General features: G+C 44.0%; 2 protein-coding genes and 1 long non-coding RNA gene across 3 annotated transcripts in view; 2 read left to right on the top strand and 1 right to left on the bottom strand.

Moving 5' to 3' along the window:
* Positions 1-5,617, top strand: part of NAAA (N-acylethanolamine acid amidase) — an 8,921-nt gene extending 3,304 nt beyond the window's left edge. The window contains exons 5-11 of the mRNA XM_053941366.1: positions 1,365-1,441; positions 1,915-2,087; positions 2,404-2,466; positions 3,018-3,084; positions 3,564-3,592; positions 4,470-4,566; positions 5,309-5,617. Of these exons, the coding sequence (XP_053797341.1) occupies positions 1,365-1,441; positions 1,915-2,087; positions 2,404-2,466; positions 3,018-3,084; positions 3,564-3,592; positions 4,470-4,545 (485 nt within the window). The 3' untranslated portion in view covers positions 4,546-4,566; positions 5,309-5,617. The remainder of the gene's footprint in view (positions 1-1,364; positions 1,442-1,914; positions 2,088-2,403; positions 2,467-3,017; positions 3,085-3,563; positions 3,593-4,469; positions 4,567-5,308) is intronic.
* LOC128787310 (uncharacterized) overlaps positions 1-13,737 on the bottom strand; it is a 16,516-nt gene extending 2,779 nt beyond the window's left edge. Inside the window, exons 1-2 of the long non-coding RNA XR_008430659.1 lie at positions 13,669-13,737; positions 13,279-13,365 (exon numbers count right to left, since the gene is read on the bottom strand). This is a non-coding gene — a long non-coding RNA (uncharacterized LOC128787310). The remainder of the gene's footprint in view (positions 1-13,278; positions 13,366-13,668) is intronic.
* Positions 11,599-24,976, top strand: PPEF2 (protein phosphatase with EF-hand domain 2). Its single transcript, XM_053941364.1, has 16 exons — positions 11,599-11,659; positions 14,797-14,924; positions 15,469-15,526; positions 15,999-16,174; positions 17,199-17,313; positions 18,164-18,210; positions 18,612-18,778; positions 18,862-18,898; positions 18,979-19,128; positions 19,809-20,144; positions 20,884-21,069; positions 21,707-21,849; positions 22,364-22,470; positions 23,392-23,555; positions 24,086-24,173; positions 24,394-24,976. The coding sequence occupies exons 1-16, from the start codon at positions 11,599-11,601 to the stop codon at positions 24,573-24,575; spliced, it is 2,145 nt and encodes a 714-aa protein (XP_053797339.1). The 3' UTR covers positions 24,576-24,976.

Here is a 24,976-nt window from a genome sequence, read left to right as displayed (position 1 = left end):
CGGTTGTCTGGCCTCATAAAGCAGTTGGAAATAGAGAAGGGGAAGATCTAGGGGGAAAGGCAGCAGGCCTTGAGGGAATGCCTGGAGACACTGGAAAGGCAGTTAAGCAAGATCAGTAGTAGAGCAGAGTTGAGAGATGCCACTACTGAGAACTAAAGCTTGTAGCAGTGGGGAAGGCAGGGGAAGGTCACTGCCTTGTTCATAAGGGCTTCAGTTTCACAAGTCATGACAGTTATGTCCAACTCAAAGCTCAGGAAGTTGTCTCCATTTCTTTCCCCTTTATTCCTTTTAAGAGGCTGATAATGTGTTGTTCTGTATTAGGTGACTGTTAGAACTGGCAATAATGTGTTCTCAGAACCAACATCTAAAACATTTATTTTTCCCTTGTGATGGTGATAAGCATTTTCCTTTTTAATCTTGAACAATCTGTTCTTCAACTCCTGAGCTATGCAAACAATATTCACTGTATGTGTTCCACCAGTACATTATCCCTGAGTAGGGGTTCTGCTATGAAGCACTTGCACCTCATGCTTCCTGTTTGCTAATGCTGCCTTGTTGGATTCACTAAATTCTTTCCATAGTTTACACACACACTGCTTCTGATTCCAGAGTAGTTACTTAATGCTTTCAAACTGGAGTGTCCTGGGCTAATACTCACTGGGGCAAACTGCTTTTAGTTCAGCTTAAAGGCAAGTATTATGTGTTTGAGTCTCCTGAAAGGCCTGATTGAGGAAATCTTGTGTATCACAGTCCTATGTCTCTCCACATCCTATGTTCATGCACGCAGCAGTTCTGTCCGTGGGCTGCTGTTGACTGCTTGCTGGCTTATCTGAAGTGAAAGCTGTTTTCAGTTCATTGCAACTGAACTACAAATAGAGGGAAATGAGCATGTGGCTCTTGGGGAAGTAGGATGACTAGATCAGGGTCTATCAAGTGACAAGCAGACTGGTTTTTGGGGTTTTTTTGTGCTTTGCAAAGTGTGTTTAAATAGTAACAAACTCGGCCTTCTGGTTTTTGCACTTTGTTTATTATTCCCAGTAACAAACACTAGCACTACCTCTTTTTTAGCTGTTTTATTATTTCTGTGAAATTATTCCTGTTCTAATATTTCAGTAAGATGAGCAATGAGGTGATTATTATCACTCCTGTCATGACAGGTCTGAGATGGTTTCTGGAAAGCAGGGGTGTTAATCCAGCTGCTGTGGCTGTCAGTTGGAATTATGTTGTCTATATATATTTCACCTGAAGGCTGTGCTCCTTGTTGGTGTTTCTCCTGTAAAATGTTAATGCTTAGTGCTGATTGGCACCTACCCTATCTCACTGTATATAAATTACATTTATAGTGATTTTTTTTTTCTCCCCAGATGGTGGTAGATGGTGGGAAAATGCTATAGCTGCTTTCCTCAATAGGAATTACCCTGTCAGCTGGCTTGTGCGACGTGTAAGTGCACTGAGTTGATCTTGTATTTCACCACCATGCCATGTTTGTCCTTAATTAAACATCCTAGTAAATTAGAATTAGTGGCACAGACGACTTAGCAACTCAATAAGCAAATGGATTTCTCAGGAGAAACTAAGTGTGGACTGTATTCAGTAATGAGGCAATTCCAGTCCTTTTGGAGGGCAACCTCCAGTGCCAAAGGTCCTGGAGAAGCTGTGCCAAAACTTGCTTCCTAGGGAGTGTTTCAACTAGCTGTGATTTGTCATAACCAGTTAAGACAGCTGTACTCCTAGATGGTGAATAACTGTGCTGGGGTTATTTTATGCTGTTTTGTTATGTTGTTATATTAATATTCTCAAGTAGCACATTAGAGTCCATTACCATTTTCAGAAAAGCTGGACCTTTATCTTTTGAAGATGTCCCAGTGCTTGTTTTTGTGCTTAACCTCACTGTCATGTCCTTTTTTTTGTTAGACCCTGAGCGAAGCAGAGGACTTCCAGTCTGCTGTTCTCAGACTGGCTGACATTCCCATCATTGCTGAGGTTTACTATATTGTAGGAGGCGTCTCACCTAAAGAAGGCATGGTCATAACAAGAAATAGAAGAGGGCCAGCAGATCTTTGGCCTCTTGATCCCTTAGGTGGAGCGTAAGTAGGGAAAATCTACTTGGTTTTTGCTTCTCACATTCCCTTCTAAGTGACTTAGTGGCACAACTTCCTTGAGAGATCTGGGGCACCTCTTGGTCATGGTTACAGCAGAAGAGGTCACCCACCCCATTCCAGTGTTCCATAGCTCATGGTAAAGGCTGTTACAGCTACCAGCTTGGGTCCCTTGGACTTGCAGAAACAGAGGGAATTGCCTTTTGAGGGAGTTGTTTCCTTTTGGCAATATAGGGATACTGATTGTTGGACTTGATGCCTTACCTACTGATTCACCTTTTGTTTGCTTCTATGCTTGTTGCAGGTGGTTCCGTGTGGAGACAAACTATGATCATTGGACTACCCCTCCTCCTTTTGACGATCGCAGGTAAATTGATTGGAAACTGTGGGGAGAGAACACGTATTGCAGAAGTGGCTGGAGGTATGGGCAGGTGTTTGCTCCTTGAGCAGGCAGGTCATTCAGCTCCTGTAAAGCCACTCTGAAGGGAGTACCTATGGTGCAGAGCAATATTTTCAGATGCCAGAGGAAAGGGTGTGACTGTGGTTAGTGTAAAGGATGAAAAATTGTAAAGATAATGCATAGGCCAAAAACTTGCTCAGAAAGCAAAATTTAGTAGAAGATAAATGACTTAGATCAACACTGCCAAAGTATTGGATGGCACTAGGAAGGTGCGTCGATGGGATTTTTAAGCTGGTTGTGTGCAAAAAGGGATTGGCAGGCTCCTTCTTGATGTGTACTCAATGGAGTAGTAACAGGAACTTCAACACTGAGATGAGATCCAGTCACACAGCTTGGGGTTTTTTAAACCAAGGCAGGCATTGCAATGTCAAGGCCTTTAGTAAGATGTTTGTGTTGATGCTTTGTAGCCTTTGGAATAGACAAGTGTGTTTAATTGATAATGTGTTGCTTTCCCACAGAACTGCAGCCATCAAAGCTCTCAATGCTACTGGACAGCACAACATCAACTTTGATACACTCTTTAAGGTATTTCTCAAATTCTGCCTTGTGAGTTGCTCTTCAAGTTCTTTGCAAATCAGAAGCGTTCTTTTATCAGGGATGTAAAAGCTTTATTGTGGGGAACAAGTTTTACTGCACAGCTATCTGTACTGGGTTGAAGACTGAAAGTTGTTCAAAATGCTTCTGGACTCCTATTTAGGCATTTTGTAACAGTTTACCAGTTCAGGTGGAAAGTGTGAGAGGTGAATCCCATCATTTTAGTGCAGTTTCTTATTTCAAGCACAGACGCTTAGTATTAGACATGGTGACCTTTGGGAATTGGCGTGTCTTTCAGAGGGCTTTTTTGAAAGTGCTTCTGTAAAATGGTCTGATGTTTAAAAAAGGCAGGAAGTCCTTGACTTTATCTTATTCCTTTCATAACTTCATCCTACTGCTGTTTCTAAATAGCCATTTATTTTCCTCTTTATCTCCCCAAATGACGACAACTCTTCCAACTTTCTGTACAGGTGTTGTCAGTGAAGCCAGTCTTAAACAAGTAAGTATTAGATTGAGAAATGTTGATCTGTGCCTCCTGCTGTGCCTCAGGGCACTTGAAAGTACACCACAAACTTCTTTAGGATCTTGCTTATGTGTCTGAGTCTTTTGGTTTCCCAGCTTAGATTTTGGCTTTTGCTCGTGACCCTCTACTTCCACAACACCATTCCTTTTGTGTCTACCACTTCAGTTAGGGAACTGCATTTGTTTGGGCTCAGTCTGGTAATGGGAGATTGCTTTGGAGTAGTGAAACAAATTACTCCTTTGGAGGAGCAGCTGGATGTCACACGGACTCCTTTGCCCACTTTCGGAAATTTCGGGTTCATGTTAACACTGACAGTAGCTTCTGATAGAGCTTTGATTAATTTGTAATAAAGGAAGTGGGATAAAGCTTTTAGATACCATTTACTGGATTTCTGAGAGATGTGTTTCAGTACACCATTCTTCCATGCCATTCCAGAAATTGCACTTTTACAAGTTATCATGTTATGGTTTACTTTTACATGGAGCTTGGTCCTATTCTCTGCATCAGTCATTGTCATTGGAGCTTGGCAATGGCTTCCTCTACCTCTCCTCTGCCTTGTCGATGTGAGGTAATAAGAAAAGGAAAAGATTAATCTCAGCTCTGACATACAGTATCAATTGTTTAATACAGTTCCTCTGTTGTGCTGTGTGGGGGAAAGAACACTAAAAATTAGTGCCCACAGTCTTTAATTTAATCAGTCTCTTTTCCTAATCCTTCTGTACCTAAGCAGAATATTTGTTTCCATAAATACTTGTCCTGCTGCCTTGCCAACTAGATGGATCCCCTATCTAGCTAGATCCCCTTCCTGCCTTTGGGATGTCACTCACTTGCTCTGTTGCTCTTTCCCTGCCAGTAATACAGTGTACACCACAGTCATGAGTGCTGCGCAGCCGGATCAGTACCAGACGTGGATGAGAACTGGGGAGTGAAGAGGTGGAAGTGGCACAGGTGTAAGTGGCATCTGTACTTAGACAAACATTTCAGCTGCAAAGTCACTGAGGGACAAAGTATTGCAGTGGCACTCTGACCCATTCTGAATTCCTGATTCTGCTTGTTTATTGCCCTTGCATAAATACCTTCCCTTGTTGTTTTAGAGGGAGTTAAATCTTGACTCTCCTAGTGAAACTCTTGGAGAATATCTTAGGGTTTTGATCAGAGAGGAAGGGATAGAAGTTGCAATCTAAAGGTAGACATTGCCTCTGGGAATGTTTTGCCTATTTTTACCAGCCCCACTTTGGAACTTGTTTGTCTCCAGGTGGATGATAATAGGAAGCCCTGCCAGAAGGAACTGAATCCCAGCAGGAGGGGATGGTGCACTTAGCACCAGGAAAATCAGACTTGGTTGGTAATGGCTGCTCACCAGTTACTACATGTGAGCAGCATCCTCTGGGGGCTTTGTCCTGTGAATGTACAGAAAAAGTCCAAGTTCTTGAGCTCACAGGGTGCCTCACGGGACAGCTTCAGAGAGATATTATGAGAATTTCTATGCCAAGAAACTGGTTGCATGGCCTTGGCAAGACATAAGAAGCTGTATTCCAGTTTAAAGATGTTTTAAAAAATATTATTGCTGTTATATTTGTAGCAATTCTATCAGATCTGATTTTAGCAAGAATGATTCTTTCTAGAGGTTGCATAGAACTTGTTTTTCACTTAACTCTGGACAAACCTGTGCTCTCTTGCCTGTTTTTCTAGTTCAACACACTGTGTGAGAAGCTGAAGCTGTGCAAGACTAACCTATGCTTTTAAGATCACTCCTGGGAGCAATACAGTGGCTTTGGTTCATCAATGATGTGAACCATTCAGGAAACAGTGATTTGTTAACTCTTCACAGTGTTGCAGGTGATCCTATTAATGACCTGTAATGAAAGCTTGAAATGTCTTGTAATTTAATTGATGCTCTAGTAGATGTTGATGGGTAAAAATGGCTTGTATTATTTTTGGTATGAGTTGTGCAACTGCAGTGTACTTCTGTGCTGACTAATAAATACATTTTGTAAATTACTTAGCCTGTATGTCTGGAATAATTAATTAAAAATATTTAGCTCATAGCTTGATGTATGAAGGCTTGTGGGGTTACTTCTAGGTCATCATCCTTTTCCCTCATCTATGAGGAGCTGTTGATCCTGGGCCTAGCAGGGGCAGATGCAGCAGTCAGTAGCATACACAGCTGTAGACTACAGGTATTTTATCAGAAATCAGGAGCTGTTTCAGGAATTGTGGTAATGCCCTATTCTCCTTGGTAGATGAGAGAAGGTTGTGTTGGGTAGCAGTGAGGTTAAAAACCAGTTGAATTTGTTTTTGTGCATTCTGTTCAAGTTACCTGCAGTAAAAGTTAACATCTTGATTGACAGTGCAGAGCAGTGGGGATTTTATCAGGTGGTGCTGTGACTGTATATTGAGTTTAGACACTTAGGTGTACTCTGGAAATACTGAAGGATTTGAACAGTGAAGGTCAGTGGATACCTTCAAGTAAAGCTGGCAAGTGCCCTTCTTCATTGGATAAAATGTCACCTGTGTGAAGGTGACAGAGCACCACTTCCAGATCCATGCCATGCTGGCTGTGGTGGGTGTGCACTGGTTATGCAAACTGCTCTGAGCGTACCTTCTGGAGCTGAGGGCCCTTTATCTCCTTGTGCTGAGTCTCATAACCTACTTACCTGCATCCTCTCCTCCTGCCTGGATATAAGTGCTGCAAGCTTTGCCTTGACCCAGTTTAGACAGTGATGTACAGCAGCCAGATGATAAATCTGAAGAAGAGTTCCTGGAGCAAGATTTTGAAATGCTCACTCTTTTTGAGATTCCAGGATGCCATTGCTTTAATTCACAGAGTAGGCAGTGATTTGTGATCCCACCAGGTTTTCTTTAAATAACAGCCTCCCACAGCTACAGGATCCTTACAGGTGTGGCTTTGTGTAGTCATCCTGACCTCTGCAGCATTAGGTTGATGATCCTCTGGCAGGGGTGTGCCCAGATGCTCTGGTATATAAGTTTGGCCCAATGTTTGTTTCAGTGTGTACAAACTGGAATGTTGTTAGCTCCTAGGAATATTCAAGAAGCAATTTGCTTCCACTGATGTGTTTGTGGCTTGGCAGCTGTTTGGAGTTATGAAGTTTTTTTCCCCATTATAAACTACTTTCTTGAAAGCCTTGTATTTTCTGTGGTAACCAGCCCTCCAACACAAGGCTGCCAACAAAATAAAGTCTTTTTACCACCTTCAGTGATTTTCTGCTAACCTAAAGGATGTATAACTTCCTGGTTTTAGTTTAATAACAAGCTAAAAATATGAATAATGATCAACTGGTAAGTGATATATGTTACAACTTAGCTAGTCACAGGTTAAATTATCTAAGTTGGAATAAGAACTGAAGTTTGATAAAAATGCAGAGATACGATTGTTAATACTTTAAACAAAACCATCTTAATGCTGGAAACATTAAAATGTAGCAGTGATTGAGTTTTTTGGTAAGTTTGGATGTTTTGTGGGAGTATTTGCCAAGAAAGACTGGACCAAAACATCCTGGAAGTATTTCTGTAGCCTGGTGTTCTATGACTTTGTTGTCATTGCTTTTTCATTTCTAGGTATTTGAATAGCTTGCTGATCATATTTCTGTAAGAGATTTCATCTGCTCTGTACGTACACTTTCTAAAGACTGGAAAGAACAGTGATTTTCCTGCTTTTTCAAGCCCTGGAATTGTGAAGCAATAAAAAGAGATAAATTATCCTTGCTTTTTCCACATCCCTTCTGCTCTGCACTAGAGATTCCCTAGCTACAAAGTACCAAATACTTTTTGATACAAATACCCAACACAAATAAGGGGTGAAACCTTGAATTATTTTTCCTCCAGAAGCTTGCATTTAGCAGAGGGCAGCTTGAAAGTGTGTAAGAGCTGACTCCTAGGATGAGAGAGGCCAACATGCTGTATTTCTCCTTCATAATCCCTTGAGTAATCCTAATCCAGTTGAGATCTGTAGCCTTTATTAAGTGTCACATGGTAGAAGATTCTTAAGTCTGTTCATAACTGGGCAGTAAATAAATCAAAGTGTCTGCACCAGTTCTGGGTTGCACATGCACAGAGACATGGCCTGTTGTGCTGCCTGCCCAAGGGAACACCTTACTTTACTATTTGGATTCTGAGGAGCAGATTTTGCATCTGTAACTAAAAAAAATAGCATCAAAAATCATTGATCATTTGGGTACTGAATACAACCAAAACTTATCAAGTGGAGAGCTTCAGTTGTGTTTATCTCAACAAATCCATAAATTAGGACTTGGCAAGGTAAGTTGCATTTTTCTTTTTAATTCTTTGCAACAGAATTTTGTGTTCAGTAATAGCTTAAAGTTTGAGGTAAAATATCCTTTTTGTACACCAAGGTGTATAAAACTGCGTTTGGGAGTTTTGTGTCTGTAATTCCCCTTTTTGGTACTGCAGGAACTGTGTGGGTGTGTGTTTGAAATAAAACACACTTCACCATCTTGTTGGCAGCTACTAGTGGTGCCGGCTCTGATGCGCATGTGGGCCGTACATAGGTATTTACTCTGAGGCAAGGTAGGATCATCACTTTCCCTAGTGCCAGCTAGCATTTTTATCCTTAGGAGAAGTATTTCATTGTTTTTTAATTAAGCTGTAGCTCTTAAACTCTTGCTGTTTTTCTTTTGGCAGAACTTAAGATTTGTTTCCCTCCAACATATCTTTTAGGTTTTTCCCTAGTAAACTTTCTAGTCTGTTATATCCTCCTGTTGCCTTCCCCTGTTCTGTCCATGGCTGGAATGTCTATAAAACTCTCAGGTTAGTGGGCATCCTGTTCATGATACATGAAATGTCACCTTTCCTAGGAGCAGGCTTCACATTAGCTGAGTTACTTCTGACAGGTCCTCTGGGATGAGTACCACATGGACAACAATGTTCACAAGTTCTCAGTGTGTTGGATTTGGTTCAGAATGCTGTCCCTTGCTTTGGTTTTGGAGAAGTTCAAATAATTAGGCTAAGTCAGGAAATGTACCTAGGCTTTTGTTGTTTGTGTTTTGGGGTGATTGACTCAAGTGGATTTGCGCAAAGTTTCCTTGCCTGAATTTCACAGGGTACTAAATGGTGTTATTGAGCAAGTCCTCTGCTTGTGTTTGAAGAGTTACAAGAACTGTGTTACCCAGTGGCTCGGGAAGTGCATGGATTCTGGCTGCTATATCTCTCTCCTGCCTGTGAAACATTACCTCTAGTGCTCAGGGGATGTGCATCTTCTCTATGCATGTGTGGCCTTTTCCTGAGGCCCTGAACTTGGTGTTCCACTGGTTGTCTGTGTCCATGTGGGGCTCTCAAGTCCGTGCCTTTTTAGCAGTGGTTTAACTGTGTGCAGTGGCTTTTGTCACCTGGTTTTAGAGTGTGGGTGTTGGCTGGCAGGTGCTCTGTGCCATGGCGTGTACCAGGGACAGCCCAATGTGAAGGAGGTGTGAGGAAAACCTGTTGTGGAGGCCTCCTGTTGGCACCCAAGGGAAGGAAGTATTTCTGCAGGAGAGGAGTGGCAGCCAAGAGCAAGATGAGGAAGGAGCACTTGGTAGTTGGCTGTTTCCTGGATGGATCATACTTCTCACGTCGAAGTTAATACAACCTGTACCTGAAGCGGTGCTGCTGCTCAGTTCATCCAGTCTTTGAGCGTGTGCCTTGATGGGTTTCTGTTCTTCTTCTGTTTCTTAGGTGCAGGAATTTAGGAAGGGAAGGGTGCATGTCACTGTTGGGTGGATGAGGAAGGATCCAAAGTGCTGAGCAGTTGGACTGGTTCTGTTTCTTCCTCAGTCCTTCTAGCCGTGGAACAGGTTTGATTCTATTGGAGCCTGATTTACTCCTGTGCTCCTTTGCTCAGGTTGTGGCCCTGACAAAAATCTGAGGGCAACAAACAGAAGTTCATGGCTCCAGCAACTGCTTGGGAGGGACCTGTTGATAAAACTTTTTATGATATGATAATTAGGGCACACTAACACTAGGGTATCCCTCGCTATGGATGGCGAAAATGCGTTTAAAGCAGGGCTGCCCAAGTAATGAATGCCTGTTTGTTTTGCAGAGAGAGAAGGAAATAAGAGAAAAATTGTTGCCAAAGGCGACCTCAAATCCAAGGTCACATTTTATCAAAGCAGACAGTGGTCCCCGGAACACATCCTCAGCAGGCAAAGTACTGAACACCATACTTGAGTGTGTGCTTCAAGTTTGTTCTCCCTTGTTTTAAAAGTAACCTAAAAGTGTTTTAGTTGCTGTGAAAGGGGCCAATGAAGAATTAATAATTGTTATCATTGCTTCTCTGGAAAGCTAAAACTTGTTGAAATCCTCAGATCTGTGTTATTAAGTTAAATTTTTGTGTGTGTAGGCCAGATGGGCCTATGCTCAGAAGTTCCGAAATTTTTCCTGAACTCTGATTTCCCTGGTACAGGAGGTTACAAACAAGAGCTATAACTGGTGAGTTTTATGTTCAATTGTCCCTTGGAGTAGTTAATGATCTGGAAAGCTGTCAGAGTACCTATATTATCTGAGTACAAAGAAGGTAAGGCTCTAGGTAAAACTGGGTGTCATTTGGCAGTGATTTCAGGCAATTTGTGACATTGATATGAAATAATATTGTTAGAATAAAACAACGGTGTAGGTATTTTGCTGAAAGCGTTGTGGTGTGCCCTGTTGTGCCACCTGCTTGTGGCATTGTGAGGATGCCATTGTACAGTTGGGCATCCTGGGCAAGGGAGAGAGAGTTGCAGCCTTTGATGTGCTTTAGAACCTCCCCATGCTGCAGTGTGGCTGGGCAGGGCTCACCTTCCTGAGCCAATACACATCAGTCACCTTACACAACACCGGACACGCTCCTTCGATTACCGTTTGTGCGGATCTGAGCTATTTTGAGAGGAAAGACGTGGGTTAGGTGGAAAGAGATTGAAGGAAGCAAAAGGATTGCAGGAAGTGAGGAAAGGAGGAGGACTTTTTCTTCTCCTGGGAGGTGGTGCCCTTGTAGTTACTCTGTCCTGATCCTTCAAAATACTTTGAGCTGTGTTCTCCTACCAACACCAGTCTTAACATTTTTATAAGTGTTAATTTCTTTCCCTCCATTTCTCAGCTTTGTCCTTCCTTCCTTCCTGAATTTCAGGGGAAAATAAAAATCTGTTGAATTCTTCAGTGATACAGCTTGGGGCTGCTTTGGCAGTACTATGTGACTGTTTATTTTCCAGAGGAAAAATGTATGTGAATAACATTCTGGTTACCCTCAAAGTGAGAGACTTCAGAGTTTCACCTAATCTTGCATTAGGATCTGTTTACCCTGACCAGAGCTTCCACAGCAGTGAGCTTACTAAAGTCTGGATGTCTGTCCTTTTATACTGGCAATTGATGGCATAATACACTCCCACACTCGAGCAGATGTGTGGGAATGAAGGCAAGCAGTGTTTAACAAAGCTGGTTATTTTCTTCTGATAGCTGTTATTTTAGGCTTACCTTCCTGCTAGCTGTGGTTAGATTAAATATCAGGTTTGTGTTCATCCCTCATAATGAGTTATCCTTTACAGGGCTCTACATGAATATTTGTCTGCACTACAGCATGTTTGTCTGTACATACTGCTTTTTAATGATTTTTTAATTGTTCTTTATCAGTATTGAAAAGCTTTTTATATGTTTGCCAAACAATCACAGTACCTATTTTTATGAAAGTAGCTAAAGGTGCTGAACTGATTGCTGTTTATAAATCTCACTTGAAATGTGAAGCAGTGAGACAGAAATCCTCATCTGATTGTCTGAGAGTAGCTGGAGAAACCTGGTTGTAGAAAATGTACTTGGGCACAAGAGAGGCCACCTGATAGTTAATAATAAGTGTTAATATATTTAATTGTAGATTCTTGGAACTGTGGGACATGTTGCAGCTGTTTTGATTCTGACCAAATGGTCTTCCCTGCATCTCATTTGTGGTTTTGGTGACACTGGGCCAGTCTGCAACGTTGGAACATTGGTTGGAGAACATGGGATCTGGTAGTTCTGTAGATGTCAAGTACAAGTACTCTCTGCAGAAGTCTGAAAATGGTGAGTGGTTCTTAGAAAAGTGATCTTATCCTGTTTTCTCCTGCCTGTGCTGTTGGGAGGTTGCACTGAATGTGTTTCTCCTCTGTGTTTTTTTCACAGCATTTAAGTGAGGCTCTATCTTTCAGTATCCTATGACAAGGCTTCTCAGGTGTTAGCAGAAGACAACAAGCTTGAGGAAATAACAGCTCTTTAGATGAGGAGTAGGTTAAAATCCACCCAAGCCTAACTAGAGATGAAGCAACATTTAGCATTAACACCTGCTGGATGAAATACTTGCAGGGTAATGCAGGTGTTGTCTGCTGACAGTGCTGCTTCCCCTGGATTATTTTCCAAGGCTCTTACTGGTGCAGCCAAAATAAATCTAGTTACAAAGAAGGTGAGATGGTGTGGCTGCAAAAAGCTGTAAAGCAAAAAGTGTGTATTTTCTCTAATTACATCAGCACAGTGCTCTTTATCTCTGCTAATAATTCAGACCTGTTTATAGCTCTCAAAGTTGTGGTGATTTATTTTTTGAAGCCCTCTGCAATGGTATCAATTTTGTGGGCGTGTGCCTGTGTCTGCTGTGGAACAAAGGGAGTTGATTAGGAAGACCTTAGATATAAGGAAGAGTTAAAAAGTAGATAAGCAGTCTTTGTTGTTTGAATCATGCAGTCATGAGCAGCGGCAGCACAGCAGGATGGGGCAAACTGTTTGCAAGTGCTTGGAAAAGAAAATAAGGATTGAAAGTGGGGATAAGGTTGTGACTCACACTTTTGTTTGCTATTGTCCATTATTGAACAACTCTTTTGATGTAAGTTAGACTTACCTGTCACCCATAGCACCAGAGGTCCATAGACTTTCCCAACAAATTCAGGGTTATTTTAAGATAAGCAAGTGTAACACAACACCAGTTACTTATTTGAGACCTTGTACTACATCTGATAGCTCAGCAACAGTTTCCCACCGCAGTAAAGCTTCTTTGAATTTCTAGCCTTTGGCTCTCAACACCCTTCAGATTTGGCCATCTGCAGCAGGGCAGCTGCTTAGGACCTTCTGCCCAAATGCAGCATGCCAGGTGTCATCCCTGTCCCCCTCATCCAAGGTCTGAAGGCTGTTTTCAATGTAAATGTAGGAGCAGAGTTGTTCAGCTGGCCTGGCCTTGGAGTGAAGTCTGGTTTGAGTGCTGCCACTTTGCTATGCTTTCAGCAGCTTATACGATACATGATTTGGATCATCATAATATGTGGCTAAATCTTTCTTTGTCTTTGTTGATTTTTTTTTTTCCCCAAACAGATACAAACACTGCCAAATATAACTCACCCAGGTAAACTGCTAAATTAGAATACCTGGCTTTTTCAGTTGCAAATTCAGTCTCCATAAAAGCAGAGTAAAAGCCAGTGCCTTGCCTATCTGGGGCTTTAATGCTCTTGATGGTGGTATTTATGTTAACTGTGCACTTGATAACATGTCTTTCATAGGTTTAATTTTTACTGTTTCAAAGGTTTTGGTTTTCATTGGTATGCGTGGAGTTATCACAAGGAATTTTTTCCAAGCCCAGCTGATCAGTAAGCATTTTCTCAGCAAGAGAGAAGGCAAAGAATACAGAAGTTAGTCCTGAGTTAAGGCTTGCCAAATCTTACCTTCTTGCCCACAACTTCAGGGTGTCTTGCACCCCTGCTGAACAGCAACTGTAGATCTTCCTTTTTTGCGCTCTGCAATTCCCAGTGCTGAAAGAGAATCATGATTTAAAAGGATCGTTATTTTCTATATATAATCCATTGAGATACCTTCTTTAGGGAAAGGTCTCTGTTTCCTGCTGAAGTACCTGAAGGGCCACTTGTTGTGTAATTAATGCAAGCTTATTGAATTAATATGATCTCTTTATCTCTTGCCAGTGCATAGCAGCCTTTGGGTAGGGGTAAGGAATTTTCCTTTTTAATGAAGATTTTCCCACACACCTCCCATTGCTCTCCCTGCTCTGGTGAATGTGACAGGGGAATACACTTCCTGCAGCAGGCCTAGTTCCCTACCTCTGTTGTTTCCCTTGGATTGTGAAGCCAGCCTGTGGATACAGCAGTCATCCCTTTCCCCCCTCACCTAAAGAAGACAGAGAAGCAGTGTTAGAAGATGTTCTAAGTATAGGGCTCATGGGTGGGGCTCCAGAAAGGAACAGGAAGGGACGCAGTGTAATCCAAAGAGAGATGTCAAGTAGCAGAGCTGGTCCAAGTGGGATCAAGGACAGCTAAGGAGGATGAGAGATTCTAGATGTAAAATTCTGTGGCAGAACTTGAAAAAGGAAATGTGAAACTGCACCAATGTACTTCATTTGAAACGTGCACACACCCCATCTGAAATAATTTTTGAAGGGAACACACTGGAACTGAGAGAATACAGAGGCTGTGTTTAAAAGATCAAAGGGCAGATAGCCATAATTTGGGAAGCATCTGGTGTCAGCACTGGCTGAACCTCAAACAGGTACCTGGAAATTGTGGCATCTTGTTCATTCTGTGCCATTAATGGCCAAAGTTCTGCCTCCCCTATTTCACTGTGGGTGTGGTTTGGTCTTTATTTTATTGTAAGGTAATGGTATGTTGATATTTATGCTACTATGGAGTCCTTCTAAAGTTTTTCCTCAACTGCAAAAGCTGAGGTATTTATTTGGCATAAGGAGAGGTTAAAAATTCCCATATTTTTAGGGCTCTAAAAGGAAACTTGGTATCCTATCTTCCCCCAACTCTTTGCATGGCCTCAGTTAAACTTCTGGTTTCCTGAAGCCCCAGCACCTACACATGGTAAGATGGACATAAAAATGATCAAGGTAGGTAGAAAAGGAGGATATTGTAATAATACTGAAGAACATATTAGGGCTTTCAGGCCCTAATAATGTGTTGTTAATGCTGGTGCTGAAGGAACCAGCAGCAATGGCTGGAAGTGCTTCAGAGGTCTCTGGTCAGGCAGGGGTCAGGTCAACCTCTTGCAAAAAAGGAAGGCAAAAAGAAGAGGAGTTGTTGCTCTTAGGCACAAGAAGACAATTCCTGGGAACTTTTTCCTGAAAAGGAAAGGATCTCTTCCATGTTGAGGGTGGAGAAGGAGCCGTTGCAGGTGCCTCACCTGCAGGCAGTGCTGCTCAGCAGCTTGGTTCTGTTCTTGTCCCCTAGCTTTCAAGGCAGCTGTCTTGATCCAGCAGTGGTATCGGCGCCATGTGGCTCGTCTGGAAATGCGCCGCCGCTGCACCTGGAGAATTTTTCAATCCATTGAGTATTCCTGCGAGCAGGATCAGATCAAGGTATGGTGCCGAGGAAAAGAACAGCTAGGAAAACAAATAGGAAGGTGGTTTCTGTGCCAGACTCTGCCTTTCTGGCTGCTGGCTGGTAACCCTCTAAGTGCTTCAGTGGGCCAGGCACTGGGTTTCCTGCCCCTTTTTAACCTATTGATTCCCTGCATGCATGTGTTGCTTAAAACAAAGTAATGAACCTCAAAAGCAAGCCACAAGAGCCATTTTAAAGAGCTTTTCTGGAGTCTGAACACAATAGGCAAGTCTATTTGGTTCATTACGTTTTAACTTTGATTAAAATTCTCTTACATGGCTGCTTCGCTCTCAGGGAGAGGAAGGGCTCATAGTGTACTTCTGCCTGTGGCTGAAGGTAAAGCCACTGTTCTGACTTCATTTTAAGAAAGTCAAAACTTAAATTGGTACAATGAGAGTTGCTGTACATAGCAGACAGAAAGAGGAGGGCAGAAGTAAAATTTCCAGAAAAATGATTATGATAGGTTGCTACTCTGTTGAATTTCATTCTGGGGTGAATGACGGGCTTTCCCTCTTCCTGCAGCTTCACAACTTCTTCAGTTACCTCATGGACCAGTTCACACCAAGCAGCAGCAAAGAGAGTAAGTTTGTGTGCTGTTTGTAGATGTGGCAAAGGCTGCACCCTGTAGAATTCATTGCCCAGTGTTGGGCAATCTTCAGGATGGCACATGTGGCCGAGAGTCTCAAGAGTGATGGCATCAGGATTAGAGAGTGAATTGTCTGGAGACTGTGAGCTGTGTAAGGGATCTGGGGCAATTCCTGCTCTTGGGAGCTAGAAGGAGGTATAAAGGTTCAGTATATTCTCATGGAATCACAGAATGGTGCACACTGCACATGGACATTTGTCTCTGCAGCCTTTCCCCCACTGCAAGTTTTGTAGCAGTGCCAAGCAGTACCCAGCATCTGTGGCTGCGACTGCTCCTGAGTGCCAGCCTAACCAAATAGCTCTTCTGTAGCAAATTACTGGGATGGTACCTGGAGCCACTTAACTCCTTTTTTGTCTGTTTCTCTATTTTTTTTTTTTTTAATCAACCCCACTAATCTGCTGTCCAGGGGATTTTATCAGTCGCATGTTCATAAGTGGGGAAAGTTACAAAGAGGCAGAGCTGGAAAAATACTGTGACTATGAATCCATAGAGGTGCCAGACTCCTACACCGGACCCCGTCTCTCTTTCCCACTCCTCCCTGACCATGCCACAGCCTTGCTGGAAGCTTTCCAACAGAAACAAGTAAGGATCCCAAAAAGGTACCGTGCTCTCCCCTTCTCTGAACAGGGGTGTAGGATAGATGATTTGGTCTTAACTTTCTTACCAAGCTCAGTTGACTGCATATAACAAGCTGGCTGGCACTTAAACAAAATGGGGTTGGAAACTATATGGTATTTCCTAATGCCATAGAAATGTTCTTCTTCCTGAAAATATACTCCTGACAAAACTGAACACTTTATGTAGGGGTGTACCAATATGAACCTGAATTTCATTTTAAAAGGGGAAAATCAGCAACAGCTCATGTTGAGACTTTTCATCATTTTTTGTTCAAATTTCTCAATTTGTAAATAAGTATAGGATGGCCCAGAGGGAAACAGCCAATTACAATGTTTTGTGCTATGCAACTTGGACTCTTGGTTTAAAATGTAAATTGTGAGTTTTTTGATGAGGAAGCTGAGTACCACTCCAGAACTAACAAGACAAGCCTTCATGCAACTGCAGTGTTCTGCTGCTGTCCCTCAGCTGATGTGCTCAACTGAAAACTAGGCCAAAATATCCCTTCTCCAAAAAGAACTCATAAACCAAAGGTGTCGCATATCCCAGCTGCATTAAATCCCCACCTCCTGGCTTTGAGCATATCTATCACTGCAGGACATGTGGTCACTCACAGACTGGTTCAATGTGAAAAAGCTAAGAAAGATCTAGAGGCACAATTTTCTTACCTGTGATACTGGGCTGGAATTTCTGCTGCTCCTGGAGGTGGTGTAGCCTAGTGGGTATAGCCTTGTACACAAGGTGCTGGGGCTTTAGGGTTGCCTTGTCAGCCCTCTCAGTGCTGAGGCTGGGCTGCCTTGTGCAAGTGTTTGCCATCCTGCTGTTTCCCAGTATTTCCCTCATCTTGTTTGTAAGCCCATAGGTCAGCACAGACTGTCATCCCAGGGAGAATTTCTACCATCCAGGCTATCCTGGTGGAGTCTACAGCCACAGTGGTGCTGCTCAGAGGACACTGATTTCCTGCTTTAATCCCTTCACTTTCTCCTAGTAGCAGCTCCATGCTCGCTATGTCTTAAACCTCCTGCATGAGACCAGGAAGCACCTCAAGCAGTTGCCAAACATCAGCCATGTCTCCACCTGCTACAGCGAGGAAGTCACCGTGTGTGGTGGGTCCCTTGCAGCCTCTGGGGTGGAATGCTCCTATGGGAGGGTGGGGCAGAGAGAAAATGATAGCAAGAGCACAGTGCCACCCTCTGTACTGAACGTGGAACACAAATACTCTCTATAAGCGAAGTGTGTGGTGCCTTGAGGGGCAGCTGGGTTTGTCTGAAATACCCAGGTGGCCTGCCTTTTTTCTCTCACCCCAGACTTGGGAGTTGTTTTACTAAACCACAGAAACCACATCCAGCTGAGGACTGGTCACAAAACTTGGTAGTGGTCTGACCTATTCTGTGGTCTGGGATTATTTAAACAACAAAATCCTGGAGCTTTTCTGGGTGAGCACCAGCGCATGCATGCAGATCCAGAATGTTAATGCCTCTTTACGTTCTATAAGTAAATTTGAGACAAAACTTTTTATTTTTTCCCTACTCTGACTAATGTTAAAATGTTGAGATATTTCTGAAAAATATGTAGCACAGACTTTTGCATGCAGTCAGCCTCTGGAAAACAAACCTCTCTCTCCAATATTATGTTAAATGAGAATTAGATTGGTATTTTCAATGCGAAGCTTTCTCCCATATAATGACAATCTTGTGCCATGTTGTGCCATCACAAGAGATAAATGAACAAAGCTTCTAAATCAGTCTTCAGCACACGGTATAGGTTTTTTTACTGTCCTTCTCAGACTTCAGCTCAAGCCTTACATTGTATCCTTTTCCTCTAGGCTTGCACTTCCCAAAGTATTTCTGAGGTGATTAATTTATAAAGGACATAGTTTGTAGCAGGTTACATATTCGTGGGTTTTTTTAAAGTTCAAGGTAAACATATTGTGACTCATCTCTTTGTGCCTCTCAGGAGACTTACACGGCCAGCTGGATGACCTGTTCCTCATCTTTTACAAGGTAGGCACCAGATTTGGAGAGGGAGGCTGTCCAGGCATTGCAATGGGTATCCCATATGTCATGTTGAGAAGTGTTTGCAAGACGGGGCCATTCATGTGCAATTCTCTGAGTCAATTAGATTGGTTTTAAATGGCTTCACAAATCAGTAGCTTATTCCCTTGCTGACTAGAAAATCTTGATATCCATGTCCATTTTAGTAGTGCTAATGGGTGTTTTTCTAGTGCTGATACCAATGACAACTCTTTGTGACTGCCAGTTTCACTGCTGGGGCCCACAGGATAAAGATAAGCAAGGATCTCTTGTAACCTGGGACAGGAGTGAGAGGCTGCAGCTGGGGGAGGGCATATGGACACCTTGGAGAGGCCTCTCCAGTGACATCCGCCTGTTCCTTGCTTTTACAGAATGGCCTTCCTTCCCCTTCCAAGTCCTACGTGTTCAATGGGGACTTTGTAGACAGAGGCAAGCAGTCCCTTGAGATCCTTGTTATCCTCTTTACCTTCCTCCTGATCTATCCCAAGGAGGTTCATCTCAACCGCGGGAACCACGAGGACCACATGGTGAACTTACGGTATGGCTTCTGTGCAGAGCTGAGCACCATGTCGGGGGCCTTGTGCAAAATCCCACTGAGCTTCCTTTCTCCTGTTCCTTTAGCTATGGTTTCACCAAGGAAGTGATGCAGAAATACAAGGTAGGCCTCTGTTTATGTCTCATTTACCATGTGAGGTGTGCATTTAGAAGACTTGATGATCTCTTTTTTCTTTCTCTCAGGTGCATGGGAAAAAAATCTTGAGGATGTTTCAGAATGTCTTCTGCTGGCTGCCCCTGGCCACCCTGATTGATCAGAAAGTCCTCATTATTCATGGGGGCATCTCTGACAGCACTGACCTGGACATGCTTGAGAAAATTCAAAGGGACAAAGTAGGTTTTATTTCCCATTTATTGCAAGAGACAACAGTGTTGCTGATTTGTGGTGAGAAGCTCATTTCTACATGCCAGCTTAGCTGTTGACAAGACAAATCTAACAGATGGTCGCCCTAGACAAGGCTGTGTTCAGGTATAGGCTTTGGTTTATTAGTGTGTGTGTAGGAGCTGTGAAGGGATGAAGCACTCTTGGTTTCTGGAATATGTGCTGGTGCTGAAGTAAAAATGCAGTGATGATGAGACATTGTCCCACAGTTCCTTAGCCTGTTTTTACCCCTAGATTTCCAGAAGGAGTTTGATAAATCATTTAACTTGTCTCTGCCTCACTCACCCAGTTGGGAAATACCCCTTTCCTTCTCCAAATAAAATCACAACTCTTGCATTAGTCATTAATGCTTCCTTTGCTCTGCTGCCTAGTTCCCTTTGCAGATGAAATCTGTGTGCAGGAAGTCAATGAGGAAGAGTGAGATGTGATGGACATGGGGCCCAGCTGCAAACCCAGGATGGCTTGTCTGAGAGGATGGCACTAGTACTTCCCCATAGTCAAGCAGCAGTTGATGGCAAGAAGGGAGTGGGGCTTGGAGGCTTGGATCACTTGAAGTCTGCCAATGAACGTTAGAGCTGGAGGTCTAGGTTTCATGCTGTGTTATCAGCTCTGTTTCTCTCATATCTTTCAGTTTATTTCTGTGTTAAGGCTGAAGAAAAGGAAGGAATCGAGTAGAAAACCACAAATACAGGCCATAAATGGGGAGAGCGAATCAGGCACTGATGCAGCAGGGAATGAGGCAGCTCCCAAGTTATCTCTGCAGCCCCAGTCAGCCCAGGCTCCCAGCACAGCCAACAGGCTGGAGTTCTCCAGGTGGCTCCGGCAGACAGTGCAGGAGCAAATCGACACATGCCGCCGGCTGGTGGACATCAGCGAGTCAGAGCCAGAGGAGCTCACCTATTCCAGCATGGTCTCCTTGAAGGATGTGGATGAGCCGTGTTGGACTCGCCAGGAGGAGTGGAAGCAGGTAAGGAATCTTAGCAGGGTCCTGAGCTGGGTGTGCTGTGGGGTGCCTCCTGCAGTAGTTTGTTGTTCAGTGGTAGGTGGCCAGGAAGGACTGATCTATGAGGCCGTGGGGATGTTTTGCTGGGTACCTTTGTTACCTCCTGGTAGGAGCAGCTAGGGACTTCCTTTCCTTGTTCTTCCAGCCTGAGAGTCTCTTCTGTGCACTCTGAAACCACTGTTACTTAGTTGACGTTACGTGTGACCTTCCAATGCTGCACACCTTTTCACTATAGCACTATATATTGAAGTCAGGGTTAAAGGGATTAAGCCTTAATCCACACAGTGGTTACTGAGTTAGCACTTGTATTTCTGGAGGCTGTGGAAGGTCCTGGCTAGAGAACAAAGGCGTTTTATACTAAGCCTGCTAATGGCCTCAGGATCTGCTGGTTGTTCTTGCCCCGGGACTTGTGTTTTAGGATAGAGGAAGACAGGCAAGGCTCTTGGACATCTTAATGCTAGCAAAGGCAAAGCTTGTATCAGGCCTGACTTATGCACATCCCTCTTTCCCCAGACACTTTGGATGCGCCTGTAGCTCATGATCAACAATATTGCCACTTCTGAGGTGGCCCAGGTCTGTGACAGTCTTCAGCTGGAATGCAGGAAAAATGTCTGCTCCCTTGCACTCTGGTTATAACAGCAGTCTAGGGAGGGATTCCGAGACTGAGCTGTATTTCCTTAGTGAACTTTTCCAATCCTTTCAGGTTTTAGACATCCTCTGGAGCGACCCCATGCCTCAGGAGGGCTGCAGAGAAAATAAGGTGCGAGGTGGTGGCTGCTACTTTGGGCCTGATGTGACGGAGAAGTTCCTTGACAAGTACAGCTTGCAGTTCCTCATCCGCTCTCACGAGTGCAAGCAGGAGGGCTACGAGTTCTGTCACAACCGCAAGGTCAGTTGGGGGTGGTGTGAAGGGTACTTGGGTTTCCATCCTGCCAGGGTGCGGTGGGGCTTTAAACACATGCAAAATCCTTGAACAGGCTTATTGGGAGTTAACTGAAGTGTGTTTCTGTCTGAAGTCTTGGTTCAGGGCAATCTGGAGCCATCTGCTCTGCTGGGGACATGGCTGTGCAGATAAATCGTGTCCTTGTGTGTGGTGCTTGAGAAAAGATCTGAACCCACTTGTGCCATGGCCCCCACTTAGTGCAGCTGTTCCTGCAGATGAGCTACAAAAGGGTGCTACTGAGCTGCTGCAGCCAAGTTCTGTTTTCAGAAGATGCACAGTCAGGTCGGTGGCTTCATCAGGGCACTCCAGCTCTGGAGAGTGGAATTGTTGGGAGAGAGCACAGAAAAATTGAGGAAGCCCAGCATGTGGCCAGAGCCATGTGTAACCAGTGCCACCCATGAGGAACTCACACCCGCAAGGCTTCCAGGCCAGCTGCCACCTGTCTCTCCCTCTCCTCCATAGAACATGGTGCTTTCACAGTCTGTGGACTCCAGAGGGGATCAGGTCTGTTGTTTACATATATATAAATATTACAGGATGTATGTACTGACTGCAAATGCTTTTTTTTTTTGGGGGGGATTAGGTGCTGACCATCTTTTCAGCCTCAAACTACTATGAGATTGGCAGCAACAGGGGAGCCTATGTGAAGCTGGGACCAGACCTCATCCCCCACTTTGTTCAGTACCAAGCAAACAAGACAGCCCATATGCTTACTATGACTCAAAGGCAAGGTTTTCTAGTTGCTCTGTATTCACCAAGTCAAAATTCCTGAAGGGAAAACTTTGTGAGCTTTTAGAAAGTTTGACTGTGGAGATGAACTTTCACAGCTTGATTTTCTAAAGAATGGCTCTACAGGAGGGATTAAGCTTTGTACTTGAAGTTACTGAGGAAAGCTCAAGGGTTGAGAAGGGATTGTTAATAAAATTCCAAGGGGATTTTTCTAAAGCTTGTTGATTTTTCAGCTCCTCTTTTCCATGTCAGGTTTTAATTTTTGACCTCTGCTGATGTTCTCTTTTGCGTGGTTACTTCACAAATGAATGCAGGGACTTGTGGCTGCAGGGAACTGTGCCCTGGGCATGCAGTGCCTTGCCACAAGCACTGAGATGCAGCTGTAGCTGTGCAGAGCAGTTGTGTGAGGCTCTGGGGAATCCATGGACAAGTCACTGGGAGGGAAGGTGCAGTTTTTCTTGTGATTCATGGCAAGTCCTTCAAGTGCTTCTCTCTGTTCTGCATCCTCCAGAATCAGCAGAGTAGAGGAGTCAGCTTTTCGAGCCTTGCGGGAAAAGCTCTTTGCTCACACCTCAGCCCTCATCAGTGCCTTCAGGTCCTACGATGGGGACAATACAGGTAACTCAGAGCTGAGGGATGTGCGCGTTCATTGCCTCGTTGCAATAGGGCTGAAGGGACTAAGCTGAGTTTGTGGCTGGCTGGGAGAATTCTCACTGAGAACTGTCACCAGATGTCATGGGGAGGCTGTATCAAACCTTGCCAGAGGTCATTTGCTGTTACTCAGTCTCTGTGGATGGCTCTGAGTGACACCATAAAGTGGGGGCGCTGAAAAAAAGCAGTATGTCATTAGCCTAAGGTGTAGTAATTGAGGCTGGTCCTAGAAGAACTCCTTGCAGCTGGAGTACTGATCAAGCCTTGGGAAGATGACCTGGAACATGTCTGTTGTGTCACTTGAGAAGGGCTGGGTGGTCTCTAGAGCCCTTTCATCCCTGGAGTCCAAATCACTGGGAGGAGGAAAGCGAGGGATGTCTTTGGCAGTTGTCTCTGTCAGAGCCTTAAGGAAGGAGCCGAGAGCTCCTGTGGCAGACAGGAGTGCTGTGTTGCTGCAGTGACCAAGAGGTGTTGCTGAGAACTGTCCACTGGTGGGCTGGGGGAGAAAAGGGATATGGTGGTTGGCAGAACTGCTCATAGGGAGAACTGCTTTCTTGCTTTCTTCCCTGCCAGCAAAACTGTTCATAGGAATCCAGCTCAGTTGTTACAGCCACTGCTAAAATGGGCAGTGGGCTGCAAATTTCTAATGAAATACTCAAAGTTAGGGTCTTGCATTTGTTCAGATGTTTGCGGCCCCGTAGCCTTGATTTGTTACAATGATGAAAAGCTTGCTGAGGCTTGGATGGGAAGTGTATGTGTGCCTGCACTGCAAAATAATGCTGTGCTGTCAGCAGCACCTAGACTGTGTGTCACTGTTTCAGGCTTCGTCTTTGCCTTAACGTGCTTTACGCTGCCTGTGTCCCAGAGGTGCCTCCCTTTTGTGTACAGGAAAGATCACTCTGAGCAACTGGGCGACAGCAGTGGAGTCAGTGCTGCGGCTGGGACTGCCCTGGCGAATGCTGAGGCCGCAGCTGGTGCACAGCACTGAGGATGGCATGCTGGAATACAAATCCTGGCTGGATGACCTGGCCATGGAGCAGAGGAGCCAAGAGGTAAGCACTCAGCCTCTTCCATCAAAGCATGATGTGAGCAGCTGCTCACCAGATCCCCCACATGTACAAATCAACTGTAGTACAAAAGGACAGTGGATGGTTCCTGCATAATCCAAAATCACACTGAAGTTGATAGAAGTCTTGCCTGAGCTCAAGTAGTCCTGAGGCATCCAGCCCATTTTTACAAATAGATGATGGATGTGAAATCAAAATTCAGAGGTAGTTTTGGACACAGGCTTGTGAGTAGGAAAACTGTATTCCACTCTTCAAGTAGCAGTTTCTTAGTGACGCCCAGCAAAGGCAGCTCTGCAGTGGTTATAAAATGCAGCCTGGCTCACTGTTAGCACAGAAGAACGCTGATGGTCTGTTCTGCAGCTGCACAGAGGACCCAATTATCACACACCTGGTTGATAAGGCACTGCTGGCAAGTTCTTGAGAGCAAAAAATATTCTTGTTTGTGGACACATCTGCAATAATAACTCAGAGAGAGCAGGTGTCAGAAAGATGAAAACTGTGATCGTGTCTTTCAGCACATCCAGTCGAGCTTGCTGGAAGTCATTTATCGAAACAGGTCCAACTTAGAGACCATATTCAGGATCATAGACAGAGACCATTCAGGTAAGCAGGTGTGCAGGGGCTGTTGATCACTGCCTTCTGCTTTGGAGCTTCCTTTAGTATGCATAGAGGTGCTTTTATTTAAGCTTGGGTCCTCCTCCTCCCTCCCACGCTTCTGAAATGTCCATTTGTATCATAATGCTTTGCTGCTTTAAGCTGTGTTTCAGCCAGTGCTCTCCACATTAGGAGATCTAGCTGCAGCATGTAAAATGCTCCTCCGCAGGTCTCATCTCCTTTGAGGAATTCCAGCAAACCTGGAAGCTGTTCAGCTCCCACATGAACATTGAACTCACGGATGATGGCATTAATGACTTGGTTCGCAGCATTGACTTCAACAAGGATGGGAACATTGACTTCAACGAGTTCCTGGAAGCCTTCCGCCTCATCAAACAGCGCCCGTCCTGAGAACCTGCCGAGGGTTGCCATGTCCCATGCCTTGAATTCTACAAAGCCAGGACTGTCCCACCTAACCTAGAGAGTGCCTGCAGATGGCAAGCAGGGAAAGGGAAAGCAGGTGCCCAAAACAGACATCACTGTAGGTGAGAGCTGTGATCCATCTGGGGAAGCTAACAGGTGAAATAGATGAGCTGTGCTTCAATTTGGACTGCTTTTAAAAGAAGCTGTGTTTTAAATAGTTTCCTGCTCAAAGGGAAGATGTAACTTAGCTTCTCTTGTCAATGTGAGAAAATGGTACGGGTGTATTCAAGAGCAGTAAAGTGGAAGTCAATGTATTACTTGTAGGCAGTGTTTTAAGGAGGTAGCACCTGTTTGATCACAGCTTTCCTTTTAATAAACGATTTTTTCTA

Source organism: Vidua chalybeata, chromosome 4 (assembly GCF_026979565.1).
Source record: "Vidua chalybeata isolate OUT-0048 chromosome 4, bVidCha1 merged haplotype, whole genome shotgun sequence".
NCBI lineage: Eukaryota > Metazoa > Chordata > Aves > Passeriformes > Viduidae > Vidua > Vidua chalybeata.
The sequence above is the reverse complement of the archived record's forward strand: the minus strand, read 5'-3'. Positions and strand labels throughout refer to the sequence as shown.